General features: G+C 37.9%; 1 protein-coding gene across 11 annotated transcripts in view; it reads left to right on the top strand.

Moving 5' to 3' along the window:
• The window catches only part of PSD3 (pleckstrin and Sec7 domain containing 3), a 551,235-nt gene extending 532,635 nt beyond the window's left edge, over window positions 1–18,600 (top strand). For all 11 annotated transcript variants that reach the window (XM_060181459.1, XM_060181466.1, XM_060181484.1 and 8 more), the window contains one exon: window positions 10,216–18,600. In XM_060181459.1, coding sequence (XP_060037442.1) covers window positions 10,216–10,431 — 216 coding nt within the window. In that variant the 3' untranslated portion in view covers window positions 10,432–18,600. The remainder of the gene's footprint in view (window positions 1–10,215) is intronic.
• Window positions 18,601–19,583: the final 983 nt, after the last annotated feature.

The raw sequence follows: 19,583 nt of genomic DNA, 5'->3' as shown, positions 1-19,583 counted from the left end.
GCTAACTAATATCAACATTTTTTTTTTATAGCCAGCATGGTACTATATTTGCTTACAATGGAAGATCAGCTGTCTGCTACCCACCAGTCCTACTATATTTGGCAGACTTCCACATTTGAGCTACTGGTTTAGCCCTGGAAAGCATATACTAGGTTTGCAAACCCTAGTATAGAGACTACAACCTATTGTGCATGCATAGGTTTTTGAATATGGACTTTGGGATTAACTGTCCCTTCATAGTTTGGAGATAGATTATTTCTAAGTGTGTGTGCTTTCAGGTTCCAATTCAGTAGGGAAAGAAGTCTACTTCCCCGACCACTCAATCCAGTGACAGAATAAAATCTGTTTGACTTGTTGAGTGCAATAGAATTCACTCTAGGGCTCACATCTGGATTTGATCATGGCTCAACACAATTAGGACTCACACCCACCACATGGCTAGGAAATTCAATTTTAGAAACAACAAATGTCCACTATCACAAAGCATATAAATGTCTTGGGACAGAATGTTTTAAATCTAAAAAGATCTGGGACATTCTTGAGACATGATGCATCTTTTCTGAATTTGTAATCTTGTGTGTGGCTTGTGATGTTGCATGATTGCTTTTAAAATTGATACACTTAAGAATAATAGCACATTCTGCAGGCCACCATTAAGAAAACTTAAGATAGCTTGGCTTATATGTGCAAGTGTATGTAATGTCAATTTCTAGTTACAGAGCCTCAGATTCATTGTTGGTTTGTTTGTTGCTAGGTGGGTGGTTTGATGTATTTCTTTTTGAACTCATTCTCCTCCAGTGGTGATCTTAGTTTTCTTTGAATTTTTCATTTTATATTTCACCATCAGCTACATAATTTTCACACATTCAATTGTCTGTCATAGACAGATCCACCTTCTGAAACAAAATTATCCTACTACAATGTTAAAGGTTATTTTGATCATTAAAATATAAATAGAGCATTCCTGTGGTCTGGGAGGTGGTGCAGTGGATAAAGCATCAGACTCTCAAGCATGAGGTCCTGAGTGCCAGAGTGATGTCTGGTTCTTTCTCTCCTCCTATCTTTCTCATTAATAAATAAATATAAATAGAGCATTCCTTACCCTTTTTTCCCCTGGTGAAAGCAAAGGAGAAGTCTCATTGTCTTAGTTAAAGAAGAAAAGCAACAAGTCCCAGTCTAAGAACCAAATCTTATCTGAAACCTAATGCCATCTTCTTTACAGAAAACATCATAAAGATGATTAAATGTTTCAACCTGAAAAGCCAAGATATTGCAGGTTAATTGAATTATGGGGGAAATTAAAGAATTTTCCTTTTTATGAAGGATACTAAGAGTTATAGTTATAAATCAAAAGCTAAGATCAGGAATTGTCTAGGTAGTCTAGTCCAGTTCATAATGGAGACATTATTCTTGAATTGTCATTTGAAATTTCATTTTATATGAAATGATTCAATTTTAATGTCAGTGAGGTATGCCTGTGACAGAAGAGAAACCTAGCAAAAAAATTCACATTTTACATAGATAATGGAAAATGAAACAGAGTCATACCTAGTAGGGCTGGCTAAGTTGATTTGAAATGACTCCCTGAATGTAAATCCCTCCTTATGTCTAAAATATCTGTTCTGATAAAGGTCACCACTTTGGATTGAGGCACGAGTGGGAAAAGGTCAGATAACCACAAGATAAAATAGTAGCATCAGGGAAAAGGTTTAAACTTGGAGTCAGTAGAAGTCTCTTAATCTTGATATGTTGGTTATATAGTTATTCTTTTTAGGTCTCAATTTCTTGCCTATGGAAATCATATGGGCTTGGTTCCCTTCCCATGTGGAGGAGAGTGACACATCAATACCATTGAATTTATCAGCTTAACTTGTGTCTCACAAAAATTCCCAAGGGTGTGTGATATTGAACAAAAGTACTGCTGTTTGAGGATGTCAGGGGAATCTAGGCCAGCACCATCCAGCTGACAGAGAATGGGAATTACCTATTCTATAGTGACATTTTACAATCAAACATGAAATTATTATAAAAGTAAGTCAACACAGTTTATCTAAAATATTATACCTTCAACATGTAATAATATAAAGTATTATTAGAGCATTTTAAATAATTTTTATTACCATTCTTCAAACTAGTATACATTTTATACTTATAGTTTGTGTTAATGTATAGAGAGCCATTGTTCACGTTTCAAAGCTTGAGGCTTTACCTTGTCATTATATTCAATGGCAAACGCTAGAAGAAGAAGATTATATTCAATTAACTTTTTTATTCAAACATGTGTTTTTATAATTGAAGTGACTAAATTTATTTGGTTACTAGTAGAACTGAGAGGACAACTGAAATGAAAGAATGGTTTTCCTACAAAGCTGCAAATCCCAGAAAGCTACAAATAAAAACCATATAAACTAGGAAACATTTGTATTACTGTTTAAAACACTGGGTTATGGAAGCCTGATAGTAATAGTAGCATAGGAAAACACTTAACTTTCTTTTAAAAATATATATCTTGCTGTCAGAAAAACACTCATGGGAAGCTCTGTTACAAATGTAATTGATTTCTTCAGTTAGCAAGTAGAAGCAAGGGAGCTGGCTAGTTTAGGAGAAATTCTCTGTAGATCAGCTCTGCTCATCCCTGAGAAAACAAAACGGCCATGGACATGAACTGAATAATCAGTTAGTTACTTCCAAAGTTCCTTCTCGTTATGTTTTCTTGTTTTTATTCTTTCATTTCTTTGAGCAGAGTGAAAAGTGTTTTGCTATGTACATGACATTATTGGGTTTCATCTCATTTCATGTTAAGATGACCTTTCTCCTGTCTGCAAGAGACAGGGAAATGTCAGGAGGAAATGAATTCAGGATTTGATTACTAGAGCAGAGAGGTCTGAATGCAAATGGGAAGTTAAAATTGCTAGCACGTTTTTATTTTCTTTCAGGTTGCTACTGTCATGTTCATATAGCAGAGACCAGAAGGACATACAATTCTACTAAAATGAATACAAAACATATGCAGGGCCAAAGACAAAAGACACTGCTCAGATTATTACATATTTACATGTGAATATAATTAAACTAGTCCTTTTTCCAACTATGTCACCATCTCCCCAGACAATAACCTGGGTCCACCAGCTCTGACATTTTTTTTAGAATTGATCTGAGAATAAACCATGACACTGAAGAGACAAAGACAAAATATAATAGTATTACCAAAAGTAGCTATTGCCCCTGATGCACATCTTCTTCTCCAAGTCTTTGAGAATGAATGAAAGACATCTCTGGTAGAGCTACAGAACAAGACTGAATAGCAACTTAAGTAACTGAATCAAGTCCATGTTCATTAGTGGCATGATCAGACTATGTGGCCCCATGATTATTATTTTCACTGCAATATTGTTTGACTGGGTTTTCAGTATCCCATCTGACTTTTAACGTGCTTTCTGGAGCTGTGCTATTTTTTTTTGCATAATGATTACTTTGTGGCATAAAATTATGCTAACTATAAAACATTCCAAATTTTATGTGCTTATTCTTCCCTTTTTTACCATCTAGTTATATGAACATTATTGCCTGAGAAAAGGTATAAAACTTGAGTGTTGTTATTATTCCTGTGTTTGGAATCAGCAGAAGTTTTTCTTTACTATTCACATTAATGAGACCACTGCTCTCTAAAGGAAACTTACAGTGTTAGTATTTATACTGTAATATTTCAGGGCATGTATGTTCCTACTACACTACATGTAAAGCACAGGTAAAAGCTAATCAGGCAGGGGACATCAGATATAAATAACCACTCAGAAATCCTTATCTTTTAAGCAGATGCTTTTTTAGAAGGTACATTTATAGGCTGCTGTTCACATCAGAATGAACTCTAGTTACTATGCAAATGAAGAAACACCACAATCCATGCACAGTCATCCAACTCTCCCTTTATTTTCAATCTCAAAATGAATAATTGCATTCAATCTTCATTTAATGCTACAAAAGAGATGCTCATGAAATATGAATCTGGTTTGTGAATGTCAAACACATGGTATAAACTTCTTTCTCTGTGAAGAGAACCCCCCTTTTTTATTTTGCCTGTTTCTTTTTTCCCATTATTTAATAATGATAAATAGGTCTGTAGATAAGTGGCATACAATTCCCACCACTAGAGTTCTATATCCAGTCCCCTCCATTGGAAACTTTCCTATTTTTTATCCCTCTAGGAATATGGACCCAGGATCATTATGGGGGGGGGCAGAAGGTGGAAGGTCTGGCTTCTGTACTTCTCCACTGGACATGGGTGTTGACAAGTTGATCCATACCCCCAGCCTGTTTCTATCTTTCCCTATTGGTGTAGGGGCCTGGGGAGGTGGGGTTCCAGGACACCTTGGTGAGGTCATTTCATTGCCCAGGGAAGTTAGGTTGGCATCATGGTAGCATCTGTAACTTGGTGGCTGAAAAGCATAAAGATATAAAGCAGAACAAACTGTTTAATAATCAAGAAAAGGTAAAAATAGAGCAGATGATTTGGGGTCTCCATTTTGGAAAAAGCTAAGAAGTCTATTTTAGGTATTTTCCCAAGGGGCCTAAGACTCTACCAATTTTTGCCAGAGCCCAACAGTTAACATGTAAGCCTCATTCTTAAGTGCACAGCCTTATGGTGAGAAGTACTAAAGAGAAGGAGAAAAAAACAAAAAGCAGTGAAGAACAATAAGTGTAATATGTGTGACTGCTTTAGATTTGGATAGCCTGTTGTGAAAGTGACCTTTGAATGAAAAATCAAAAGAGATGGAGGAAGAGAGGGAAGAAGCCCTGTAGAATTTGGGGAGTGTCCCTCTTTGGGCAGACAAAAACAGCATGTACCAATGTATCATACTCTTGAGCAGCAGTATTTTCAACATTAAATCACTAATAACAATAAATAAATAGATAAATAAATGAAATAGCCAGAAGCAAGAGCACAGGAATAGTGAACTCTGGGAGGGCAGAGACCACTGAGAGACCAGATCAGTGAAGGCAGAAAGAGTCCACACAAATTAGGGCTTTCTAGACATTTTAAATATCTGGAATTAAAGAGTTTTAAGGATGCAATACCATTGGGTCATTTGAGTGGACCTTACACACTCAAACCTATACTTTTAAAAGAGTTGGTGAAAATCAACAAGGGAACCAGGAAACCAGTTAGGGGGGTTTCAGAGTAACATAGTCACAAGAAGTTTACAGACTAGAGGTAATGGAGTTGATATGATTTGATTATTACCGACAGAATGGTTTGAGATATTGAAGAGAGAAATCAAGGAGCAAATATTTTATTTTCAGTTTTCCTCCTTTTCCTCCATCATGAGTCTAGATATATCTTTGGCCTGCTTTCTGAAAATAGTAATCATTAGAACCTGAAACTGTTAAAGAATTCTCATCCTTTCAGCTAACTATTAGAGTATCTTAGAAATTTTTTAAAATCCTCTAAGTTGTAGGTTTATAGGGAAGGACCAAGAGAAGTATGTTTCATTACTCATAGAGCTTAAATGATTAATACAAAACTACTGGGGAATAATTTAAAACCATTGGATATTTTTGTGGCTACCATATGGCCCATATACTGTTTGAATATTTTTTAAACAGAGATGGAAGTATTTTTTATTGTGGCAAGATTAGGGAGTCTCACAGTCTCTAAGATTCAACTACATCTATATAGAGTTCAGACTTTCAAGTATACCTTTGATTAGAGTGCACTAAACTTAATATATCTTCCTGCCTTCTGTACTAGTCCTAATAGACCCAGGAAGCTGGATGTGGCACTCTTATAATATTATTATTTTCTGCCCTGGGTCTTCTATCCCTAAACTATCATATAGGACTAGAGGTGTGTTCTACCATTTTTATAATTAGTGATTTAATAATAATTAACAAGATCATTGGATAAGAAAGATACAATTCCATCTAATTCCTACCACCAGAGTTGAATATTTAAAGGAAATCCAACAAAGTTAGGTTATATCAGAATTTATTAATCAAGTGTATTTTTTTCTAATCAAAATTGATAGGAGATGTATATACAATTCTATTGGGATTTATTTTTATGAGTGAGACCAAGAAGAGTTTTGACCATTGTGTTATTTAAGAGTGTTTTGGGCACCAAATAGTAAACGAGTCGATTAAATATTTGCTTACGCATTCTTTTCTTGCTTAAGAAAACTGAAGTATATGGTATAAATGCTATAAATGATATGTGATCTATCTTTAAATTTTATATTTTCTATCCTAGCACATTGGTCTTTATATTCATGATTATCATTCCATGACCTCAAAATGTCTAAAAGAGCAAAACATTTACCCTATCATCTCTTCTCAAGATAGCAGAAGCTCCCTTTATAAAAGTTTCCAGGTTTATGTCTACTTACATGTCATTATCTTACATACAAAGAACAGTAAAAATGATTGTCTGGGGGTAAACTATGATTCCTCTCCTGAAGACTAAACATATTGGCACTCTCAGTAAATAAATAGTAATTCTCTCTGCATGAAAGAAGAAAGTGCTAGAGAAACAGCAAATAATATCAAATATCAGCCACTTTGAATAAGCAAATATGACTAGCAAGTTTTCAGTCCATGAGCTGGTAAAGCAGATATTTAAAAATTGAATTATAGATACATTTTCCACTGCTTCTTCCCATTTCCCCACCAGCTTTAATTTAAAACTTAAGCTTACTGACTGGTTTTATAATAAAGATAAAAAGTCATCTTCTCTGAAAACAAGAGAGGAAATAAACCTTCCTAAAGATAATACAAGGTTAAGAGGAGAGTAAATGGAAATACAGATGAAGATTGGGCTGGTTAGAGTTAGGTTGATTCTCTTTACTCCTTGGAACTTCATTCAGAGCCATTTTTTTTTTCTCTGATGGGAATTTATATGTTTGGATTAACCCATACTTTGGAATGCCATGCTGAAACTAATACCTGCTGAATAGTTGAGAGATTAAAGATAACATCTTTCCAAAAATATTTGAAGCAGTGATTGGCTTACATTGAATAAAAGCTAGACTGAGAGATTGGCAAGAAACATGTTACTAGCTTTTGTAGCTTCTGTCCCTATAAGAAGCTCTTTTTAACTCAGAAATAGAGCCCAGCCCTTGGAAAGTTCGTAGACTCATGTAGGTTTCTTTTTCCTTTATCTTCCTGACTGAGATCTCATTGCTATGCCTCCTTTTAACCTTTGCTTTGTCTTTGTGATCTGATGACTCATGTAATGCCTTTTTTTTTTTTTGCACTATGCCTTTTGTTTATTATTTGGCACAGAGACAACAGTTTAATGTCTCAAGCCATAAAAATGACTGGACGAAAATTTTTCTTTTATGTGTTTTCAGGTCAGTTTTCCTAATTGAATCAGTCTCCTCAAAAACTAGTAGAAAACTAGCCCTCCTATCCTTTTTCCCACTGTTAGGAAAGTTGTCTTTCACACAGCCTTTTTAAAAAAATTTCTTAATTTAATTAAATTATTATTATTGGATAGAGACAGAGATAAATTGAGAGGGGAAGGGGAGATAGAAAGGGAGAGGGACCGGGTGGTGGCACACCTGGTTTAGTGCACATTTTACAATGCGCAAGGACCCAGGTTTGAGCCCTCTGGTTCCCACCTGCAGGGGGACAGCTTTGGGAATGGTGAAGTAGTGCTGCAGGTGTCTCTCTCCCTCCCTATATCCCCTCCCTATCTCCCCTTTCCCTCATGATTTCTGGCTGTCTCTATCCAATAAATAAACGTATTTAAAAAAAATTTAAAAAAGAAAAGGAAGGGAGAGAGACAGTGAGGCACCTGAAGCCCTACTTCACCCTTGTGAAACTTTATCCCTGCAGGTGGAGACCAAGGACTTGAACCCAGGTCCTTGCACACTGGAATGCGTGTGCTAAACTAGGTGAGCCACCACATGGCCTCCACACACCCTTTAAAAAACAGTATTTATTAGTTGGGGGTTTGGGAGGGGGATAGAACCAGAGTATCACTTTGGCATATGCAATGGCAGGGATAGAATCCTGGACCTAATCCTTGAGAGTCCAGCACTTTAACCTTTGTGCTGCCTCCCAGTCCACCATACCTCTCTCTTACTATGTAAACGCAAACCTTTGTGAAAGAGTATGTCTTCCTCGGGCTTTATTTTTAAAAACAATCTTAAAATCCTGTTATTCTTTCAAAATCCAAAACAAATGAGAATTATAGCAACAGGCCCTTTGGGATATAACTAAAATATGCCTACTAGCTATCTACAAAATAGAGGACCCCCAACTCTTCATCTGTACTATTCCAGCCTTTAGGTCCATGATTGGTCAACAGTTTGTTTGGCTTTGTATGTTAACTCTCTTTTCAGCTACCAGGTTCCAGATGCTAGCAGGATGCTGATGAGACTTCCCTGGACAGACAACCCCACCAATATGTCCTGGAGCTTTGCTTCCCCAGAGCCCTTCCCCGACTAGAGAAAGAGAGAGGCAGGTTGGGAATATGGATCAACCTGTCAACGTCCATGTTCAGCAGGGAAGCAATTACAGAGGCCAGACCTTCCACCTTCTGCATCCCACAATGACCTTGGGTTCATACTCCCAGAGGGTTAAAGGATAGGAAAGCTATCAGGGGAGGGGATGGGATACAGAGTTCTGGTGGTGGGAATTGTGTGAAGTTGTACCCCTGTTATCCTATGGTTTAATCAATGTTTCCTTTTTATAAATAATTTTTTTTAAAAAATGAGAACTAAAAATTTTAACTCAATTTCTCATCAAAGCAATGAGTCCCAGAGGGGATAGAAAGCTTCCACCAACAGAACTCTGTATCCCATTCCCTCCCTTGATAGCTTCCTTATTCTTTAACCCTCTGGGGAAGTGGAGCTCCATATTGGTGGGGTTGTCTGTCCAAGGAAGTCTGGTCAGCGTCATGCTAACATCTGGAACGTGGTGGTTGAAAAGAGAGTTAACATAGAAAACCAAACAAATCATTGACCAATCATGGACCTAAAGGCTGGAATAGTGCAGATGAAGAGTTGGGGAGTCCTCCATTTTGTAGATAGCTAGTAGGCATGTTTTAGTTATATTCCAAGGGGCCTGTAGCTATACTAGTTCTCCTCCCCTAGCCTGAAATCTGATATGCAGGTGGATCCAAGTTATTGTCTAGGGAGATGATGTCATGGCTGGGAAAAGAACCAGAAAGCTGGATCAGGGAAGAGAGTAGCTCCCTAATATGAGAAAGGGATATAAGTATTGTTGACTTTAAACCCCATCAATTTGATGTGATCTAGGGCCCACATTCAGCTAAGGAGCCTATGTGACCTCTGTATCCCTCTAGATCTGAGCTCTCATTCTGTGGTTATGAGTAGGAACATCCCCTTCCAGTGGAGGGGATGGGATACAGAATTCTGGTGGTGGGAATTATATGGAATTGTACCCCTCTCATCCTACAATCTTGTTAATCATTATTAAATCAATAATAATAATTAAAAAAAACAAACAGAAAGGGAAAGAGAGAGGCAGGCTGGGAGTATGGATTGACCTGTCAACACCCATGTTCAGCGGGGAAGCAATTACAGAAGCCAGACCTTCCACCTTCTGCATCCCATAATGACCTTGGGTCCATACTCCCAGAAAGATAAAGAGTAGGGAAACTCTCAAGGGAGGGGATGGGATATGGAGTTCTGGTGGTGGGAATTGTGTGGAGTTGTACCCCTCTTATCCTATGGTTTTGTCAGTGTTTCCTTTTTATAAATAAATAATTTTTTAAAAAGAAAAAAAAGTCAAGGACACCTAACATAAAAAAAAAAAGAGTCCCTCTCCTAGTCTCTTGTAGTTGTTACCCATTCTGGAGAATTAAATCAAGTCTTCAAAAAAGTTAGTTCCTGGGGAGTCGGGTGGTAACACAGCGGGTTAAGTGCAGTGGCTCAAAGTGCAAGGACCAGTATAAGGATCCCGGTTCTAGTCCCTGGCTCCCCACCTGCAGGGGAGTCACTTCACAGGCAGTGAAGCAGGTCTGCAGGTGTCTATCTCCCCCCCCCCCGTTTTCCCCTCCTCTCTCCATTTCTCTCTGTCCTATCCACGATGATGTCAATAACAACCACAATAACTACAAAAAAACAAGGGCAACAAAAGGGAATGAGTAAATATATAAAGTTTGTTCTTGCAGGCAGTTTATTCACCAAGTATGCTGCATGCACACATCTATGAACAATGTACTGACTACCAATCTGACTTTCTTTCCAGAAAACCCGATATGAAACGTATGTCAGCATTCTGAAGGAAGGAGGCAAGGAATTTCTGAGTAACAATACAAAGGAGGCCGCAGGACTAAAGAAGTCACATTCCAGTCCTTCACTCAACCCAGATTCATCCCCAGTCACTGCCAAGGTTAAGCGCAATGTTTCAGAGAGGAAAGATCACCGACCTGAAGCACCAAGCATTAAGCAAAAAGTTACTTAGAATCCATCTGTGACCAGGAAGTGCTGGTCATGGAGCAATCTAGGGTTTTCAAGATCTTTCTGGTAAATCCGTGAATATATTTTTAAAAAGTCTGTGACTAAATGGTGCATTAGTAACCTTTTCTATTATATTGTTTGTTAATTTCTGTACATACTGTCTCTTTGCTCTTCATTCTTTGCTTTGATGATTTTTGCTACTTGATAACTAATGCACCTTTTTTGTGGGGGCGAGGCAATCATGATTTCAGACTGAATTATGAATCACTTCTCCTCTGATTTTCTTTTATTTGCACTCTTATTCAGTTGTTTTATGTCTTCTCAAATCAATTCTTATATATTTTTTAAAGTTAAAACATCTAATCCATTGTGAAACATTACCTGGACAAAACTTTGTAGTTTAGTAACTTCTAGCCAGAGTTAATATAAAAGAGTTTCTGTATGAGATCTTACCTAGTCACAGAGGTGGATTGAGCGCTCACATGAATTCCATTGAGATTACAATCCTGGGGACCCAGATGTTTCCAGGGTGATGCAGCTACGCTGTGTCTTAGCACTTATTGTTGAATGATGACCCTGCTCAAAGCGCAGGGCGAAGCAGGCATGAAGATTGCAGGACAGGAGAATGTGGGAAGGATATTCACTAGCCTGACATGTTGATTCCCTTTAAAGCCACTTAAGGAAAGAGGAAGTGGAATCTTTCTGGTTGAAAAGGAAGGTTGGAAAAAGACTAACACCATGGAAGGTTGGAAAAAAGACTGATACCAAGTTCATTTTGCTTTCAGAAGGACAGAGGCAATGATTGACCAATGAGGAGCTGTAGCAGCTGGCATGTGTTTAGTCTGCAAGAAATAGTTACCTCACTGTCTTGGGGTCTAGACTAGGAATACAGATCATCTCTTTTGTCAGTACCCTGCCTTCCAGGAATAGGTTCTTTACACTAGAGCTAGGAATATGGTTATCTCCTAGTTTTAAGAATAGCAAGGTCTCCCTAACAAAATGATATTGAAAATGGAATCCCTTTTGTTACTTCCTTAAGACAAAATAAGAGAGGAAGAAGTAGCTGCAGTAAAATAGTGATCCTTTCAAATTAATATGAAAGTAGGAGACCTGAACTGTAGAGGAAAACTGAGAGTCTGTTAGTTGCATATGAAAAGCTATCTCATTTATTCTTATCTTGGTCTCTGATTGTAGTTTTCACTTTGGCACAATGAACTTTCTCCTGAAAGTACTTTATTTTAAATCATTTCTAGTCACTCAAAAGTAGTTCTGTCAACCTTACAGTCATGAATTTGTCCCAGTGATGATTATTTGAAATTCAGGGTGATAAAAGAATATTCCCATATAGAGGAAGAGGAATAAAAATTGAGCCCACTATGAATGAGGACTTCCTGATTCTAAAGCCTTGAAACTTTATGAAGCTTAAAGCTATGTTCTCCACAAGTAGCATAACTTCAAAACTAATAGAATCACTTCTGATACGTTTTTCCTCCCACAAAATTTTGTTCTAGATTTACTTTGTTTATTATTTAAAGGTACTATGACCAAAGAATCAGGGAATCGCAAGAATAGTATGATTGCAGTGAAGGAAACTATTAGTCCTGGTAATTTTTAGTGGAATGTTACCCTCATGTCCCAGTATTTAGTTCCAGGATTACTTCCAGGATCCAATACTTACTTCCTTCACCTGTGTAAATGCCCGTATTTACATAGAAAAGAGCAACCCCTTTCCAAGACAGTAACTGCTTCTTCTATGGTAAATATCTTTCCTCATCTTTGTAAACTTCACTTACCCTCTCTCACACTGAAATAAATGACCAAATTTGTGTTTCAAAACAAACAAAAAAGGGCAGCTCCCACATTGGCCATCTCTATATGTTCTGACTAAATTCAAGATATTTACAAAGCAATCATCTTTTTTCTTAGAATCTGAATAATCATTCTGTTTTCTGCCTAGATATTTAAAGCAAAGAGGAGAGAGGTATCTTTCTAAGCTTCAATGACTAAAAAAGATAATTATCATCATCATCCCTAACTAGTTTCTCAATACATTATTCCACTGTGTGAGTTTTCCTGTATAGATAGGATGTTTCTGTATAGTTAGGTATGGAGTAGATAGGTATGAAATGGTACCTTTCTATTGGTGTTTCTGGCATGTAGACTTGTTCTGAAACATTCCTTAGCACCAATGCCATTACAGTATTGTTCATGTTATGGGACTCACTAATGTTATGAACATGAACTTAATAGATATGACTGGATAAGAAGGGCATTTTGGAAGTGTCAGTGTTCTGTGTTTGCATAGTTTTACTTTAAAAACTGCAAAGCTTATTTTGTGAGCCAGATTCCAGAATGCCGTGGCGTGACGTTTATTCTCCAGCAATTTGGCTGAGAACACCTTCTCCCTGAGGCCTCTGATGGTTGCTCTCTGTTTTTAGTGCAGTTTATAGACCAAGAGTTTAATCCTGTGCCAGGAAATGGCCCCAAACTTGACTAGATTCTGGGAATCTCACCCATAACCAACATTATCTTTCATGATTGGTTCTGTTCTGTAATACCTAGTTGGAAGAGAGTAGAAGCATTTCCTTTACAGCTACTCTGAGCCTGCCACCCTGCTAACGGTACAGGGGAGCGCCCTAGCTCCTTTCCTTCTGAAGGTACTCTTGCTTCCCCCACACCCTTCCTCACTTGCACCTCATCAAGAGCCTTGGGCATTCTTATCATGTGATGAATCATTATCCTTCTTTACACAAACACCTTTCATAGTAATTTTTAGTACAGAGACTCTTCACCATCATTAAAACAACTTGGTGTTACTCTTGTTGCAAAATGTATCATAGAAGAGACCCGTGTCTCAAAGCTTTGGGTCTTTCAGGGTCTGTTCCCACAGTTTAGATATTGATTGACTTTGACAGGAAGGTATCAGAAATTTCTGGTCACAATCCAAGCTGGATCACTAGCATGTAGAGTCCTTATTCTAATGCCACGCCATAGACATTATTTGGAGTACACTTTTTAAAAACATCATTTTGTTGACTTTTAGAAATGCCTACACAAAACAAGCACTCTGTGCATTTTAATTAGTCTTAGCAAAGCCAACATGTGGGGGGAATCCTTGGATGAAACTAGATTTTCTAGATTCTAAGTAAGGGTAGAATCTGACTATACAAGAACCTCTAGGTTTCATCGACTGTTGTCCAAATTCAGAAGATGAGAACGATGGGCTTCCTTTCTAAAAACCAACCTCTGGTTGATTTCTTGAATTTATATTTTACTCTGTGGCCAAACCCCAGAACTAAGACTGAGAAAGATTTAGTATAGCCGACGGGAAAGGAGGCTTTTGGCTACACACAGTTGCACACTTTTCAGCTGTCTCCCACTAGCTGCTTATTCTATCACATGAGGAGCCCAAGCAGATGCTCTTATGTAAGATAGGGCCTACTTTGGCCATGAACTATATAGATCTGCTTTTTTGCATAACCATGGACAGTCAGAGGGAAATTTACTTTAAGAAGGTTCTCTCTTGCTATCAAGACTTTCTTGGATTTAGTTACTTATCATCTGAATTGGAATTCCTCTGGCATTTTTCTTGCTAGTCACTAGTTAAGCTATTCACTAGTTAAACAGATAGTTTCTTAGCTCTGTAGGACCAAATAGCTGCAGTTTAGTTCTTGGTGATCCAGGCAAGTTTTCAGTGGGTTGGCAGCCACCCTGCCTCTTTTTAGCAGTGAATAATCCCTTAACTTTTCAAATAACTAAATTTCTTCCAGTTGCAAAAGTGCCATTCAACAAAAACCCAAAGTGGCATTATAGGACTTATTAAAGATAGAGTCAGTACATTAAAAATTGTGACTCCAGGTTTAAATAGCATTTGCTTTCCTCACAGAGCAGTCTTTCCTGACAGGAAAAGATCAGTCATCTTTGCTAGCCAGTGAACCTCTGGACCTACTTTGTACCATAGCTTTGCAACAGTCTTTCTCTCTGGCTAGGCCACTAGTTGGTCCCGATGAGCAAATGTCTCCAAAAGTCTTTTGACATATTATCAATAGAGAGGTGTTCTGTCACTGCTTCTCAGATTCCTTTTCTGTTTCTCACCCTCAACAGGAGGGCTAGAGTCATTGCCATTCTTCTTTCTATATCTACAGTATCCAGAACCTAAGTGGGCAGCTTTCTGCTCAGGATGATAACTGGCCTGTTGCATGCAGAGAGAATGTCTTCATAGAAAGAGTGCCAGGAAATACTTGAATCTGCATGACAGCTTGTTGACTTGAATGCAACAGCAAGAAACTATTGCAAGTTTAGTGCTTGTATATAAGTAGGTTTCCTTAAGTCTCTTTGGCTCACCCTTTTAGTTTATTGTGTATCTGTACTATTGCAGGCCTTTGGAGAATATCCATTTAGGCAGTATGTCAGGTGTCAAAAAGCTTTCTGTCATAATGTTGTATTTGTGGATATTTATAGTTGTATGTATGTATATGTATTAATGTGTAGATTGTATATCAATATATGGTATGTATATCAAATTTATTTTTGTCTTTAATGACCAGTGTGATATGAAAAGCAAGTAAAAACCTCATAGGGTTGAGCATATAATGCAGTTATTCAGAGTATATATGGTGGTACTGTTTTATTAAACTTAAATTCAAATGATATTTTGATTAAATTTTTTTAATAATATTTTGTGCTAGGAAATTCCATCTTTGAACTTTGAGTCACCAGGGCAAAAAAAAAATGACTCTGAAATATAACTTTATGGAACTATTTCAGTGTACTGTGTACAATACCAAGGGGGTAGCTCATTATAGTTTGGGATATACAGAAAAAAACAGACAGCCTATGCAGTCTTAACTTCAGTATTAAGAGCACTTAAACAGGATGTCAAACTGATAATGTTGGACTTATTACAAAATGTGATGCTTTAAAGCACACGTTCTTTATTGGTGTAATTAGTCTGGGGGTGGGGGTTGGGGAGGAGAGAGAGAGCTTTCAGAAGAATTGAATCAGTAATCAGTACCCAGCCTGTTATTGTTGTGCCTGTATTTGTGTTACAGTAGAAGAAACCACTCTCCTAGCACCACACCCTGACCCTCTTTATTTTAAAGAAGTATTAGATGCAGAAGAATATCAAGGCTTCCTAAGCACGGGTACTGTATTATAGGTTTGCAGTTGCACAAATTAGTACTTATCATCACAGGTAAAAGAATTTTAGGATAGGCTGTGGATCAGGTTAAAACTTTATTTAATATTTTTCTACTTAGGTCTCTTTTCTTGACTCTCCCCAAAGAAGAGCCACTGCCTTAGTTGTTCGAGCTTACTACTTATCTTAATAGTGTGTAAATAGATAACTAGAGATTTAAAAAAAATTGTTAACCAGCATGTTTGGTGTATTTAAAGCAACAACTGTTTGTGCCTGAATGAGTGAAGAAGTGCAGTGTCTTTGTCTAAACACACTGCCTCACGTTCTTGTGTTTGATCCTGACAGAATTGTGGAGTGGGAGAGTCATCTTTGGTTCCAGGCTGCAGAGGTGCATTGGTGATTACACTCAAGTTTTATTATTATTATTAACTCTATAGTCTCAAACTATTTTTACAAATGTATAATATCTCCTAATTTATTCCTGACATGCTGTGAGCTGACTCTGTGACTGATCAGCAGGGTCTTTGTTCTGCAAGAGTGTATTTCCACCTAAGATTTACAGTGATTTAGAAAAAAAAAAAAACTATACATTTGCTTTAAAAATCCTATAGAGAAGGAATTGTAAAAAGAAAAAAGAAGAAGAAAGCAAGAATCATTTGATCATTTGGGGGCCTTAATTGTTTGAAATGTTTGGAATTTCAGTATGGAACCATGGAGATTATAAAGCCAAGTCACCATTTGGTACAGATAGCAGGATCTACTGTACAGCAAGTGTGTGTGTGTATATATATATATATATATATATATATATATATATATATATATATATATATGCATGTTGATCTTTTATTCCAGATAATACTTTTAAAGCTATAGGAACAAGAGTATTGAGACCAAACTGAAGTCAGGGACTGGGCTGGGGGAGAATGTGAGCTGTTTCCCTTCCATTTGGGGAAGCCACACATGTAGTCAGTCCCATGCTCCTGAGAGACTCAGAGCCAGTGTAGTCTCCCCTTAGATATGTAAGGAGAAAGGTGTGTGTGACTGGAGCCTCACATACACACATGTATGCACAGGAAATTCTTTAAGGTATGAAAATATGCTATAAGTTGGAATGTTCTAAAGAGGTGATAATAGGAATACAAAGCATCAGGAATATTTTCTAAGGGCCAAGAAAGAGGTTGAGCTCTATTGTCACTCAGATACATTTCATTTTTAATAAATCAGCAAAAGGAGGCATGGTACATTCTTTCTGGTGACCCACACCAAAAGCAGCAGCTTCTCCAATAGCCTGGGGGAGTTCCAGCAGGTTGGTGGTGCACTGTTGTCCAAGATGACATTGTACCTTGCAGTGGAGAGCGGTCTTTTGAGAAAGGAATGCAAATAGAGAAGCAATGAAACACTTAGTAGAGGAGTGCTGTAGTGGCTTATCCACTCTGCCATCTGAACTATCTGCTGGATATTTGGGCACTTTTCCATCAACAGTGCAGGTCAACAATGTGAAGGAACCTAGCCAAAATAAATTTCTCTATATAGCAAACTAGACTCATGAATAGTGTTATATCTGTATAGGTAAAATAAGCACCTGAGCTTCAATTCCTGAAAAATGTTGGTTAATAGAGAGAGTTCTAGAGTGTCCCTTAGTATTTCCCTGTAACCTGCATCAGGAGTCCCAGGAAACTCCCAGCCACAAGGCTCAGTTAAGGACAGCATTGCAGATCCAAGGTTCCTGCCTCTGAGCCCTGAATTCCCAGGGTGCTGTAGAGAGTGGTGGTGTATCCTCTCTGCCCTCGGCTGTCCACTCCACTGAGGTTTCTACTGAGCAGCAGCACCTCCTGGGTTTCACTTGCTACTTCCCAGCTGTAGGAACCCATCTGTCTCAATGGCTTGACCCTGCAGAGGCAAGATATCTACTCAGAGTGATGAGGGTATTTAAAATTCTCCAACTGAAGCCAAGACCACATATTTAGCAAGAAGTCAAGCCAGATAGGGATGATATCTCTGCTTCTGCACTCACATTTCTGGAAATGAATGATATTTCATTTCTGCAGGAAAGGTCAAGCCACACTAAGCCTATTGCTTAGTCAGCCACTCTGCTCAGTCCAGATGAGAGCTGTTGGGTAAAGGCCTCAGTGCCTCCCTGCATTCTCTTCTACCTCATGTTTTAGAAGCCCGTTTCTAGAACAGAAATTCACATGAGTGGAGAACCAGCACTGTCAGCCTTGATCACTGCAGGCCAGGCATAAGAGGTGGGAGTCTGTATCTTTTCATAAAGGCCAAGCTTTTCATTTGTCCTACCAATTGACTGTGTTATTTACTGTGGCTCAATTGGCAAGGTGAAACATTCCTTTACCTTCAAAGTTCTCTTCACTGATCATTACGATCTCATTGCAATCCTGGTGCCATATGTCCCTGCAAATTGTGAAAGTGATTAGTGACAAAATAACAGCCTACTTCTTTTCAGTGGCCAAACTGTCAGCATTAGCAGTCTTGGGTAAGATAGTGGTACCATATCATGTACTGGAAGCCTGTTCCTCCTTATCATCCACCAGCTTCAAGAAAATGCCATTTCCTTGAGCATTGTGGCATTTGTGGTGGCCATCTTTTGAGTGGAACAGTTATGTGGATATGATTCAAGTGTTTAAAGAATATTTTAGAAATTGAGTTTACATTTTACAATTGCTTTATTTTTTATTAAAATAATTGTATATAGATATTCCCCTATTTCACTGGGGGTAAATCTAAATCGTGTAGACAAGTGAGTCAGCTGATACTGTATAGAAGGTATGATATATATATATATATATATATATATATATAATAGTACATTTCTCTGTTGTGTAAATGTTCATAGATTTGACTGGCTCCTGTGTTTTTATAAGTTGGGGGTAACCTGTTGTTTTACAACAACAAAATGTATTGCATTTAAGTGGTTTTTATGTTATAGAAATCATGCAAAATAGTGAAAGACTTAAAATATATATATGACATATGTAAATGTACAAATTTAGAAATAAATTCGACAAATTTCAGTCATTTGGGGGATATCTGTTTGTTTCTTCAGCAACTAGCACAAAATTTTAGGAGGATAAAACAATAATGCTGGCTAGAAACATAACTCATTAGGTAGGGCACCTGCCTTCCATGCATGTGGTCCAGTTTTGAGCACCAGCACCACATGGGGTTACTGCAGTGGAACTGGGGGAAGCTCAGGTGCTATGGTGCCTCTCTTTTTTGTCCGTCCACCTCTCTCTGAATGAAAAAGTCAGTCTGAAGTGAAATTTTACATATGGGAGGCCCTGGTGATGCCCAGAAGAAACAACAAAAAGCACAACATAAAGATAATCACAAATTATGCAGTGGTCAATTTAGCTGAGGAGAATATTTTAAGCTGGGGAGAAAGTCAAATTGATATCTCTGACTCACCTCTGTTGGCTTCTGGGGAAAATGTATCTGCACAAAATATTGGTAATGAAACTTTTTCTTTATTTATAAAAAGAAAACATTGACAAAACCATAGGTTAAGAGGGGTGCAACTCCACACAATCCCACCACCAGATCTCTTTATCCCATCCCCTCGCCTGATAGCTTTCCTATTCTTTATCCCTCTGGGAGTATAGACCCAAGGTCATTGTGGGATGCAGAAGGTGGAAGGTCTGGCTTCTGTAATTGCTTCCCCACTGAACATGGGCATTGACAGGTTGATCCATACTCCCAGCCTGCCTCTCTCTTTCCCTAGTAGAATGGGTCTCTGAGGAAGCGGAGCTCCAGGAAATATTGGTGGGGTCATCTGTCCAGGGAAGTCTGGTCGGGATCATGCTAGTATCTGGAACCTGGTGGCTGAAAAGATAGTTAACATACTAAGCCAAATAAGTTGTTGACCAATCATGGACCTAAAGGCTGGAATAGTGCAGATGAAGAACTGGGGGATCCTCCATTTTGTAGATAGCTAGTCAACATATTTTAGTTATATTCCAAGGGGCCTGAGGCTATACTTTTTTTTTTCCCTGAGCCTGAAA

The sequence above is a fragment of the Erinaceus europaeus genome, chromosome 2, assembly GCF_950295315.1.
Source record: "Erinaceus europaeus chromosome 2, mEriEur2.1, whole genome shotgun sequence".
Classification (NCBI taxonomy): Eukaryota; Metazoa; Chordata; class Mammalia; order Eulipotyphla; family Erinaceidae; genus Erinaceus; species Erinaceus europaeus.
The sequence above is the reverse complement of the archived record's forward strand: the minus strand, read 5'-3'. Positions and strand labels throughout refer to the sequence as shown.